At 36.6% G+C, this 12,993-nt stretch overlaps 1 protein-coding gene across 1 annotated transcript; it reads left to right on the top strand.

Annotated features, from left to right (window-relative positions):
- Positions 1–1,690: 1,690 nt before the first annotated feature.
- LOC107592908 (cingulin) lies at positions 1,691–12,786 on the top strand. Its single transcript, XM_016282482.1, has 18 exons — positions 1,691–1,988; positions 2,688–2,861; positions 3,040–3,160; positions 3,235–3,440; positions 4,127–4,210; positions 4,498–4,663; positions 4,750–4,821; positions 4,940–5,055; positions 5,482–5,552; positions 6,414–6,648; positions 8,515–8,592; positions 8,672–8,794; positions 9,746–9,916; positions 10,087–10,199; positions 11,593–11,734; positions 11,814–11,950; positions 12,432–12,534; positions 12,659–12,786. Exons 1-18 carry the CDS (start codon positions 1,974–1,976, stop codon positions 12,716–12,718), a joined length of 2,187 nt encoding a protein of 728 aa, XP_016137968.1. The 5' UTR covers positions 1,691–1,973; the 3' UTR covers positions 12,719–12,786.
- The last annotated feature ends 207 nt before the right edge of the window (positions 12,787–12,993 follow it).

Raw genomic sequence — 12,993 nt, 5'->3', positions numbered from 1 at the left:
CCTCCCCCCCACACACACACACACACACACACACACACACACACACACACACACTCACTCTCTCTCTCTCTCTGTCTCTCTCCACAGTCTCCCACGTTTGGGGAAAACGGTCCAGGAAGGAATGCAGGCTTGGTTAGAGGAGGAGCTTCCTTCACAGCTCCAGAAAAACTCTGGGTTAGTTTTACAAACTAAAAACGGGCTTATAGTTGTGTGTCCCCCCAAACCCAGAGAGAGTCTGTTACATAATTACACTACAGTCAATGCACTGATGTTCTGATATAGATTCATCAATAAAACAATTTTGTGTACATGGGTATGTGTATATATAAATTTACATTTAAATATATTTAAAAATTACATATTTATTACATTTAAAAATTATATATAAACAGTTTGGGGACATCCAGGATCAATCTCTTTTGTAAAAATTACATGTAAAAATAAAGAAAATAAAACTCTAAAAATACAGAAAATTTTCTGTGAGGGTTAGGGTTATAGTATTTATAATTATCTCGGTATAACAACAGAAGAAGTCAATGGAATGTACACATTTAAATAGCCAAGTAAAGATTTTTTTTCTCATTTTGTCTCTCATAGTTGAGGTATACCTATGATGAAAATTACAGGCCTCTCTCATCTTTTTAAGTGGGAGAACTTGCACAATTGGTGGCTGACTAAATACTTTTTTGCCCCACTGTATGTATATATATATATATATATATTTTTTTTTTTTTTAGATATGTTTGTTAATACATTTACATTTAGTTATTTAGCAGACGCTTTTATCCAAAGCGACTTACATATGAGGACAATGGAAGCAATCAAAATCAACAAAAGAGCAATGATACGCAAGTGCTAGAACAAGTCTCAATTAGCTTAACGCAGTACACATAGCAAGGTTTTTTAAAATAATATAATAAATAAAAAGACAACAGACAGAATAGAAAAAGAATAGAGCAAGCTAGTGTTAGAGGTCTTTTTTTTTTGCTTTTGTTAATTGTATAATAAATGAAAAGAAAACAGATAGAATACAAAAAGATTAGAAAGCTAGTGTTAGTTTTTTTTTATAAAGAAAACGAGCAGCAAATGAATAGAGTGCAAGTCTAAAAGGGACAAGTGTTTTTTTTTAAAGAATAGAATTGGAATAGAGAGTGCTAAAGAGGGTCAAATAAAGATGGAAGAGATGTGCTTTTAGCTGATTCTTGAAGATGGCTAAGGACTCAGCTGCTCGGATTGAGTTGGGAAGGTCATTACACCAGGAGGGAACATTTAATGTAAAAGTCCGTGAAAGTGATTTTGTGCTTCTTTGGGATGGCACAATCAAGCGACGGTCGGTACATGTTGATTGTGCATGTACATGATTTTATGTGCATGTTGGGCAGGCTAGTGCTTTTATATTATCTGGGTCATTCCATGAAAAGGATGACTTTTGTGTCCTTCGTTAATGTCTTTAACCATGAAAAGCAGAACTGAATTTAACACTTAAAAAGTCTGTTGGAATGTTTAAAATATTGAAGAAATGTACTTTAAGCGACTTTTTCAAAGTGTAAAAGGCGCTCGTTTGGTGGAATGAATCGTAGGCCTGTAGGCTATAAGGAACCGCGTTTCTTATTAGGGGGGTTGTGGGGTTCTTTTGCAGGACGTCCCACATAGACAGACACACACACACACACACACACACACACACAGACAGACGGCCTGATGAACGTCAATTCCACGCAAATGCTGAAAACTACTTAAAGCGATTCATTATAACGTCCATTTCTAGGCGACCGTGAATGTTCAGAAGTTCCGTTAGAACGCTACAGTTACATGAAAGAAAACAAGTTCGATTGAACTCGCAGCTGCAGAGTTTGGAGTCCGGGCACCGTGTGTGTGTGTGTGTGTGTGTGTGTGTCGCGGAATTTTCACAAATTTTCAAAATAATAACCTAGAACGATAAGTAATTAAATGGTTCTGAATAACGTCAAGAGATGTGCACAGCACAGGTAAGACCTGTTTTTAAAGACATTTACGAGGCCAATCGCTCATTTGAACTGTTCTTTAAAGGGAAACACATCATGATCCGGGTGTGGTTAACATCAATCTGAAGTTATATCAATATAGCCTACCTCCTATTATTTTGTGCGTTATTCGCTTTATTCGTTTTGATGAAGAGCAAAAGTAACAGAAAGTTGCAATGTTTTCATGCTGGAAAACCGCTAAGTCGTTTCAAGGAAGAAAAAGTGATGTGCGCATGTGCAACAACAGCTGTTAAAAGATGTGCAAAACATGAGCAGAGCAGATCACCTGTTTAGTGTAAACAACATCTAAAACACACGACAGATAGATAGATAGATAGATAGATAGATAGATAGATAGATAGAAAGAAAGAAAGAACATCTGTATGTTCATCTCCATACACTCTTAAAAATAAAGGTGCTTCAAAAGGTTCTTCAAGCGATGCCATAGAAGAACCATTTTTGGTTCCACAAAGAAACATCTAGTCAAAGGTTCTTTAAAGAACCATCTCTTTCTTACCTTTTTGTAATCTGAAGAACCTTCTTTCACCACAAAGAACCTTTTGTGAAACAGAAAGGTTCTTCAGATGTTAAAGGTTCTTTATGGAACCATTTAAACAAAAAGGTTCTTCTATGGCCTCGTGAAGCACCTTTATTTTTAAGAGTGTATCTGTTTGGGATGGACAGATGTTGCAGGACATGGATCAGCGGCTGCAGGAGGAAGGGTTGGGTGCCTCGGCCTCCAGCGATGAGCGTCTGTCTCTGCTGTGGCAGCTTTACACGAAAAGTGAAAGTACCGTGAGATCCCTCAACCAGCAGATACAAGATCTGCAGAAGGAACGTGTTGCTGAGATTGAAAAGGTGAGTACGTCTAAAGAAAAAACCTGGAGACTCATCACTTGTTTGGTTACAAGGATCTATACAAGTGACGTTTGGTCTGTGGAACACAAAAGTAGATGTTTTTGATAGATAAGCAATGCAAGGCATTGAAGAATATACACAAAAGGGAAACTGCAGTCTTGTCCTTCTTCGATCTCAGGTTCAGCAATATGTCAATCACATTAAGAGTCTCACAAAGACCCGAGACTCTGTGGCTTTACATCTCGAGCAAGAAAACAAAACGTTCCATGCAACTCTGGATGACATCCATCGGCAACAAGGTGCATTTCTGTCTGATCTCTCCTCCATCAGACTCGCTCTTCACCACGCATGACATTTGAATTTATGCTTACAGAAGCACAGAGGAGTGAGATCTCCGAGATGTTACTTCAGGAAGGTCTGGCTGATATTATTCCCATCAGCTTGAGTGAACAGGTGGCTTACCTCCTCGCAGACAGAGCTTCGCTGCTGGAGAAAATACAAAGTCAGGAGAATGTGGATGTGAAGACCACTGAGGATCCTGATGTCCAAAAGGAGGATTGTAGAGGGAATGTGGTCAAAGTAAGAGAATCAGTTCAGGCTGTTTTGTCTTACTACATGTCAAGTCAAATGTATTTATTTAGCCCTTTTCACAATGTGCATTGTTCAAAAGAGCTTTACAGATATCTTAAAGGGATAGTTCACCCAAAAATGTAAATGCTGTCAATAATTTCTCACCCTCATGTCGTTCCAAACCCGTAAGATCATGCGTTGTGATACTCTCGTAAATGCGTGTCGAATACTTACACAGAAGAGAAGAAATTGTTGAAAAAAGTCATTATTTTTGTTTTCTTTGCGCACAAAAAAGATTCTGATAGCTTCATAGAATTACGATTGAACCACTGATGGCACATACGATGTCCTTACTATCTTTCCCGGCCTTGAACGTCTCAGTTGCGTTGCAGTCTATGCAGGGTCAGAAAGCTCTCGGATTTCATCAGAAATACTTTAATTTGTGTTCTGAAGATGAACAAAGGTCTTACGGGTTTGGAACGATATGAGAGTGAGTAATTAATGACAGAATTTTCATTTTTGGGTGAACTGTCCCTTTAATATGTTTATGCCTTATAGTCGCATTTAGCAGATTAGAGCTGAGTGATAATATAGACTATATTTTGTAATGATATAAACAATCAAGCAGGCCTAATTCTTGTTTTCTTTTAAGTGCAAAACTTCTGATTAGAAACTTAACATCATCTCTCCACAAGGTGGCACCACCACACATTCAGAGCCCTTGGAAGAGGCTCCTAGGACTCAGAAAGGCTGCTCAGAGTAAACCGAAATTACTGCCTGTATGTTTATGACAATTAATCTGATGCATGTCATTGAAATGTGCAACAAGAAGCAAGAGGCATTAGTATCATGTCCCATTTCAGGTGGATTCCAGCGATCCTGCGTGTTTAATTTACACAAGGACCACTTTTACTAACCTTTGATTTGTTTTCTTGTGAACGTTTCCTTTTCCAAGCATGCAAGTTGAGGATTTTTTAATGCAGCATGTTCAATGCCTACAAAGCATGCACTGGCTCATGAAACACACAAATTGCCCACTGTTAAATGGTTTCTGTGTTTGTACCAGGCAGATGACCTGCAGTGCAGTAGTGATGACAAGTTGAAGGGACGGACGTTGCAGGAACTGGAGCGAGATGTAGAAGAGGCGTCTGCTCGACTCACCATGGCCCACAAAGAGATCCGCAGGCTCACGGATGAGCTGGAGTCGGCTCACCTGACACAAAAGGCTTATGGTAAATCAATTCACTGGTCTCACACTTGGGATAAGAAAGGAAACACTCACGAACATACTGAGATCAAAATCATGCTTTTGTCTTAGAACCAGAGCTGCAAGAAGCTCAAATGGAAGTTGCACACCTGCGTCACGAAGTGGAGAAACTGAAATGCTGTGGTATAATTTATTTGCCATTTCTCTTTCTTGTACATCATAGTATAGACAACCTCTCAGTTGAACTCACTTATAGTTTGACTTTTTTTTTTAGTTTAATCATTTTTTTCCCCTTATTTAGAAGTTGCTGAATTACGAAAAATAAAAGAGATTAACGAGAAACAGGAAGAAGAGCTGTGCTACCTTAGGGAGACTGTGAAGAGGCTACAGGCACAGGGTGTACAGTTGCTCGAAATGGTAAGATAAATAAATTATTCTAGAAAAGAGATGTTCAAAAGTTTTGGGTCAGTATGATGTTACATGGACTATTTTAATGGTGTCCTTACTACCTTTCTGGGCCTTGAACGTGATAGTTGCGTTGCCGTCTATGCAAGTCAGAAAGCTCTCAGATTTCATCAAAAATATCTTAATTTGTGTTCTGAAGATGAACAAAGGTTTTACGGGTTTGGAATGACATGAGGGTGAGTAATTAATGACAGAATTTTCATTTTTGGGTGAACTATCCCTTTGAATAATCGTACCAACCCCAAGCTTTTGAACAGAAATGTATATGTATATATATATATATATATATATATATTATGACAAGATTGCATCCCTAAATATCAATGTCAATCTATCAATCTGTATTGACACACTATTATTATTATTTTACTCTAACAGACAGAAGCCCCTAACAGAACCGTCACTCCATCCAAAGACAAGAAGCCACAGGAAGAGGATATCCATAAACGGTTCGGCCACAGTTTGACTGCATACAGTATATCAGATAAACATACGCTGATGGACCTTAATTATATTTAATTTGATGTGAAATGCAACATATTGGCTGTAGTTCTCAGTCATTTAAAACATTGAAAACTGACCATTGAAGAAAGCTTAGGCTGTTCAAATTAAGGCATATACCGTCTACTCTATAGCACATATAATTGATGGTTCCAAATCATGGACTTTTCAAGAATCAACTATTCTAAAGATAAACAAGCTTAAGCTGTTCTTCCAGGTGTCTTGACGAGATGCAGGAGAGGTTACACATGCTGCAAGATCTGACGCAGGTCACGCTGAAGCTGCGGATGGAGTTTGAGACGGAGGCCGACCTGCGGAGCAGAAATATATATATATATATATATATATATATATATATATATATATATATATATATATATATATATTATGACAAGATTGCATCCCTAAATATCAATGTCAATCTATCAATCTGTATTGACACACTATTATTATTATTTTACTCTAACAGACAGAAGCCCCTAACAGAACCGTCACTCCATCCAAAGACAAGAAGCCACAGGAAGAGGATATCCATAAACGGTTCGGCCACAGTTTGACTGCATACAGTATATCAGATAAACATACGCTGATGGACCTTAATTATATTTAATTTGATGTGAAATGCAACATATTGGCTGTAGTTCTCAGTCATTTAAAACATTGAAAACTGACCATTGAAGAAAGCTTAGGCTGTTCAAATTAAGGCATATACCGTCTACTCTATAGCACATATAATTGATGGTTCCAAATCATGGACTTTTCAAGAATCAACTATTCTAAAGATAAACAAGCTTAAGCTGTTCTTCCAGGTGTCTTGACGAGATGCAGGAGAGGTTACACATGCTGCAAGATCTGACGCAGGTCACGCTGAAGCTGCGGATGGAGTTTGAGACGGAGGCCGACCTGCGGAGGAGGGCAGCGGCTGAATGTGAAGAGCAGAAGAGGCAGAGGATGGAAGCAGAGCGGTTAGTGCGAGACTTCCAGAACCTCTGTGAGAAACAGGCGGACGATTACAGGACCACCGTCGGCAGCCTTCAGGTGGAGGTGAGGACTAACACTGTCCACACTGGACGCCACAAAGCGAGCGTTGCAAATCTTTTGAACTTTGTGTCAGTAGGTCATAAACAGAAAGCGGCATCAGTTTACAGTCTGGGATTTTTCGCGTCACGACATATCGCGTCGCGTCTTGTGCGTCAGGTTTTAAAGAGACGGCACTGCTTTTAAAGTGAAATCTGCTGCAGTCTGTGCCAGTGATGAAAATCACAGAACAAAAGAAGGAAATCACTCTGCTCTTTGCTGATTAACATTTGCATTTAATTTATAGTTTATGCATATGCATTTTATAGTTTATGTGATGATTGTTTTAAGTTAACTTAAATTAAAAAAATTTATATTTCTGCCAGGACCACAATCGTCAAAGATGGCTGACAATTAGTATACAGCTTGGATTGGCGGTATGGTTCTGTTCTGGGCAAAAACACCCTGCGCATCCATGCAGCCTAGCATGCATGAGAGCAGGGAGAGCAGCGATAACCTGTAGGGTAAACAGAACAGAACCAACATAAATGTATTGCAGATATCATTTATGTTCTATAATTTAATGTAAACATTTAGAAATTAGTCTGATACAAAGAGACAGAAGGCCGAATCCTGTCTGGACGAGAGGAGGAGCTGGGGATGGAGGAGGGTAATTAGCTATTGAGCAACGCGAAAGCTGCTGATAATACTGAAGGATCTTATATATGGGTGTTCTGTGATAGATGTTGCATCCCTATATGTAGACGTGGATCAGCTGAGAGTCAGCTGATGCGAGCTTGACTAACGTGACTTGCCAGAACTAACGCTATGCTCGATTTTTCAAAGCCTATTAAATGTTAAAAATAATGGCTTTCAGTTAAACTGTAACATTGAATGGCTTAGTAAAAAAGATACCATTAAAAGCGTATTTAAAATATACCATATGTTGTATCTACATTAAAGGGACAGTTCTTCTTAAGGGACACTATTTTCTTAATTAATGCTGTTCAGTTGCTTTGACACAATCTGTATTGTTAAAAGCGCTATATAAATAAAGGTGACTTGACTTGACAGTTCGCCCAAAAATGAAAATTCTGTCATTAATTACTCACCCTCATGTCGTTTCAAACCCGTAAGACCTCCGTTCATCTTCGGAACACAAATTAAGATATTTTTGATGAATTCTGAGAGCTCTCTGACCCGCCCATAGACAGCAATGTAATTACCACGATCAACGTCCAGAAACGTAGCAAGGAGATCGGTAAAATAATCCATGTGACATCAGGGGTTCAACCGTAATTTTACGAAGCTACCAGAATAAATTTTGTAAAATGGCGTTAGGGTGACGTGGAGGAGACGAATTGTTGAATAAAGTCGTTATTTTTGTTTTCTTTGCGTACAAAACGTATGCTCGTAGCTTCATAAAATTACGGTTGAACCCCTGATGTCACATGGATTTTTTTACCGATCTCCTTGCTACGTTTCTGGACCTTGATCGTGGAAATTACATTGCTGTCTATGGGAGGGTCAGAAAGCTCTCAGAATTCATAAAGAATATCTTAATTTGTGTTCAGAAGATGAACGAAGGTCTTGTTTGGAACAACATGAGGGTGAGTAATTAATGACAGAATTTTCATTTTTAGGTGAACTACCCCTTTAAAGATTCAATTTGAAATTATGACCATAAATAGCTATATATTAATATGCAATTAATCATTATTTCTACAGTGGATCTAAAATATGAATAGTTAATTATAACTAGTTATGGTTAATTATTCATATTTCCCCATGAGCTGATTCGCTACACAGAAAAATAGGAGATTAGTTTTTTTAATCGATTGACAGCACTAACAAAAAGCTCAATTTAATGTAGCAAATGCATTGTCTTCACAGATCAGAGATTTAGTAACTAAGTTACAAGAGCTTGAGGCACAGGACGTGGAAAGACAATGTGACAAACACCTGAAGCAGGTACTCATTTGATTCTTCTTTGAAAGCTGATTTGGTCACTCACTAGTTATGCTAAGGAACTAAATTACTGACTTTTTAGGTGTCTTCTCTGGAGAATGAAGTTTGCCAGCTGAAGGCTGTCCTTCAGGAGGAGCAGCAGAAGACCGGGCAGCTGTCCATGACCATGCAGATGGAAACTGACCAGGCCAGAGCTTTGGTCCAGGTGAAGAAACCTCTCATCTCTGACCCAGGGTTTCCCAAATTGGGGTTTGAAAAGCCAAAAGGTAAAATGAACAAATAAACGGGGCTGCACAGTGAATTAAAATAAAATGGAAATCACAGTATAGCTTAGTGTGGTTATCAAATCAAAGGTTGCAATTGATTTAAATAAGCACTACACATGTGAAGCGTTGATGTAGTGGCTCGCTTCACAGTAAATGCTTCTCACAAACTTTTTTTTTGTATGTGCTGAGTATATATATAACAGTGTGCACTTTATTTACTCATTTGCATGATTTCAAAGATTTCTGTAGACACAAGCTTCCAAAATTTCTCAGTTCTAAATGTTAAAAGAGGGTTTAAATGTTTGATAGTGAAGAATTTAGACATAAATACTAGTAATTTAAGACATAAATACTGGAATTGTAGTGTAAAATAACAATTCTATTTCATATAAATATTATTTTGTAATGATCAACTATTCATTTTTATTTTAGAGCATAACTAATTTACAACTGTAATATATTTGTCTTCATTTTTATAGTTAAAACTAATAAAAATAATAATAAAGATGCAAGAGATCTTAGTTGGTTTCAACAGCAGCAATACGAGACGTTTCCATATGAGATGAAATGTCATATTATTAAAATTGCCCTATATGACAAAATAATCACAATATAATTTTGTGCAGCCCTATTTATGAATCATTTAAAAAATATAATCACAATATAGAATAAAAACATGTTCTGGAAAAAAAAAAAAAAGATGTCCTGCATGACCATTAATCAACACTGTGAACATGCAAATGTGTTGGTAAATTATTGCAATATTAACTTCAAATCGCAGGTGGTACTTCAAGTAAATCTTTCACGGGTTTGACTGACAAAAAGTTTGGGAATCCCTGCTCTGACCCAATCAATGACACTGAACACACACCTTCACACTTTCTCATCAGTGCCAGAACGTCCAGCTTCAGCAGGATGCAGAAGAGCAGAGGAGGATGTTTGAGGAGCTGCAGGGCATCCAGAACATCCTCAGCACCACCAAACAAGAGCTGCTGTCCCAGAGGAGAAACAACACACGACTGCACAACAACATCTCTGACGCCGAGCAGGAAAACCTCAGGGTACCTGATGCAGATCGGACCATTTATATAGTGTCTTGAACTGACATCAGTGTTGCTGAGGGAATCTCGAATGTTCTTTAGTCAGCAGGTTGCAATATGAAGTTGTACATACTGATACTGTATTAGCTTGTGTACTAATTCAAAATGACTTTTGTTTGCTGTACGAGCAGCTCCAACAAAACACCGAAGACTTGAGGAACAGACTAACCAGCAGTCAACAGGAGACTGACTCTCTGAGGACAGAACTTCAGCTAGCTCTAGTTAGCGTGGACGCTGAGAGGAGGTACTTGATGTACTAAAATAACTCAAACTGAAATAAAAATGAATAAAAACTATACAGACAAGTTTTTGAACAGTAAGATTTTTTAAAGAAGTCTCTTCTGCTCACCAAGCCTGCATTTATTTGATCCAAAGTACAGCAAAAACAGTAAAATTGTGAAATATTTTTACTATTTCAAATAACTGCTTTCTATTTAAATATATATTTAAAAAGGCTATTTATTCCTGTGATCAAAGCTTTTCGATCATTCCTCAATGAATGATCATTGAATGATCTAAAAATTCCTCAAAAAATAATTTTTTTGCATTATTACTCCAGTCACATGATCCTTATTATTATTATGATGATGTTGAAAACAGCTTAGATATTTTTTTCAGGTTTCTTTGATGAATAGAAAGTTCAGAAGAACAGCATTTATCTGAAATAAAAATATTTTGTAACATTACAAATGTCTTTATCATCACTTTTGATCAATTTAATGCATCCTTGCTAAATAAAAGTATTCATTTCTATATTTTGTATTTCTATATTTTGTATACTGACTGAAGCTTTTGAATGGTATAGTATATAATATTACAAAAGCTTTTTATTTCAGATAAATGCTGATCTTTGCATCTATTCATCAAAGAATCCTGAAAAAACAATGTAAGAACGGTTTTAAATATTAATGATAATAAATTAATAATAATAATAATAAAAAAAAATTCTTTGAATGGTATAGTATATAATGTTACAAAAGCTTTTTATTTCAGATAAATGCTGATCTTTGCATCTATTTATTCATCAAAGAATCCTGAAAAAACAATGTAAGAACGGTTTTAAATATTAATGATAATAAATTAATAATAATAATAATAATAAAAAATTCTTGAACATCAAATCAGCATATTAGAATGATTTCTGAAGGATCATGTGACACTGAAGACTGGAGCAATGATGCTGAAAATTCAGCTTTGATCACAGGAATAGAATATACTCAAATAGAAAGCAGTTATTTTAAATAGTAAAAAATATTTCACAATATTACTGCTTTTGCTGTATTTTGGATCAAATAAACGCAGGCTTGGTGAGCAGAAAAGTCTTCTTTAAAAAACATAAAAATATTACTGTTCAAAAACCTTTGACTGGTAGTGTATTAGAAAAAAACTTATAAAATGACAAACACACAACATTACTAAAATACTGAAAGAAAAATGGAAAAACAAATGATTAACGACTATATTAATATCTCAGTGATATCAAAATAACTCTGCAGATATCTTTAAGATTAAAAATTTAATTATTTAAACAAATGGACATTTGTGTTGAGTGATTATAAGTAAGAAGTCCGGAAGAGATTAAGATTATTAAGAAATTATAGATTATTAAAGAAGATTATTTCTTCTGTTTTTTCCAGTAAATACAACGACAAGCGAATCCACTACAAAAACAAGCTGAGCCGGGCCAGAGGGCTTTACATGAGAGAGACAGGGTGGCGTGACGAAAAAATAAAAGACTTGGAGAAAGAGATTTTTATTTCCAGGAAACAGGAGGAAAAGGTGCAGTAACTTGGCAGACTGGGTAATAAAATCTTAAAGACTGTGTCACCTTTAAATGATGATGCCTGCTCCTCATCAGGCGTCACACATGATGAAGATGGTCACGTCTGAAAACGAGAGTCTGCTTCAGAAGAACAGAGAGCTTCTTTTACAGCTGCACGACTTCGAAGAGGCACAGAAAAATGCTTCGGATGCAGTTGCCTCCATGCAGATGAGGTACGTTTAGTTGTATATTATGTACACTACCGCTCAAAAGTTTGGGCTCAGTGTGATTTTTAAAAAAGAAATGAATACTGTTATTCATCAGACGTGACAGTGAAGACAATGTTACAACATATTTCTTTTTCAAATAAACGCTGTTCAAGTAGTGTCTTTGTTTCCATAAAAACAATAAGCAGCAAAAGTTGTTTGTAGCATTGATGATAATAATAAATGTTTCTTTAGCAGCAAATGATGCTGAAAATTCAGCTTTGCATCACAGGAATAAATGACATTTTAACATGTATTCAAAAACAGTTATTTTAAATTATAATAATATTTCGCAATATGCCTGTTTTACTGATCAAATAAATGCAGCCTTGGTGAGCATAAGAGACTTCATTCAAAAACATTACAAAATTATCACTGAGCCCAAACTTTTGACTGGTACTTTTGTTTTTCCAATCCAAAAACTGCATTGCTTATTTAACTTCCTCAGGATAAATTTGCTTGAAGAAGAGAATATTCAGCTTCAGCAGACGACGGCACAAATGTCAGAGCACATCGAGTGCCTGACGATACTAGCCGAGACGAACTGCGACGTAAGTACAACTTTTAAACAAGAACATTCATTTCAATGTCATTTACAGGTCAACAGCGTAAGAACGCTGATGGCTTAGGTTGTGTATGAGCAGTCTAATGAATTGTGTTCACATTCTACTGTAGGAAGTCACTGCCGAGAGTCGCGTCATCGAGGGCGAAGACCAAGCTACTCTACCTACATGAATATCTTTTTCTTTTCAGTGTAAACTCAATTCTTTTTGTAAACCTAAATATTTCAAAATAAATTTCTCATCCCATTTTTTGTCTACACGTAATCTAAAAAAAAACAGTTTCTTTCCCTCATAGGAAAACATAATTGACATAATGACAGGGCAGTGAGTCAAACACAAATCTGAAAACGCTCCCTTATGTGCCGTCTTCTAGTCCAGGCGCTTTTGTCTAAGGTTTAAGTCCAAAACCAGAAATGTGTTGCTTTTAACATTGGATATCATTGTAAT

This window comes from Sinocyclocheilus grahami, unplaced genomic scaffold (genome assembly GCF_001515645.1).
Source record: "Sinocyclocheilus grahami isolate Dianchi unplaced genomic scaffold, SAMN03320097.WGS_v1.1 scaffold160.1, whole genome shotgun sequence".
NCBI classification, from domain to species: Eukaryota; Metazoa; Chordata; class Actinopteri; order Cypriniformes; family Cyprinidae; genus Sinocyclocheilus; species Sinocyclocheilus grahami.
This window is presented reverse-complemented; position numbering and strand designations above follow the sequence as displayed.

What these genes read in the sequence shown, in the direction of transcription:
- LOC107592908 (XM_016282482.1), top strand. An exon ending in GTGTTGCTGAGATTGAAAAG is followed by an intron (nt 2,862 to 3,039) that starts GTGAGTACGTCT and finishes CTTCGATCTCAG; the next exon opens with GTTCAGCAATATGTCAATCA. An exon ending in AGGCCAGAGCTTTGGTCCAG is followed by an intron (nt 8,795 to 9,745) that starts GTGAAGAAACCT and finishes CTTTCTCATCAG; the next exon opens with TGCCAGAACGTCCAGCTTCA.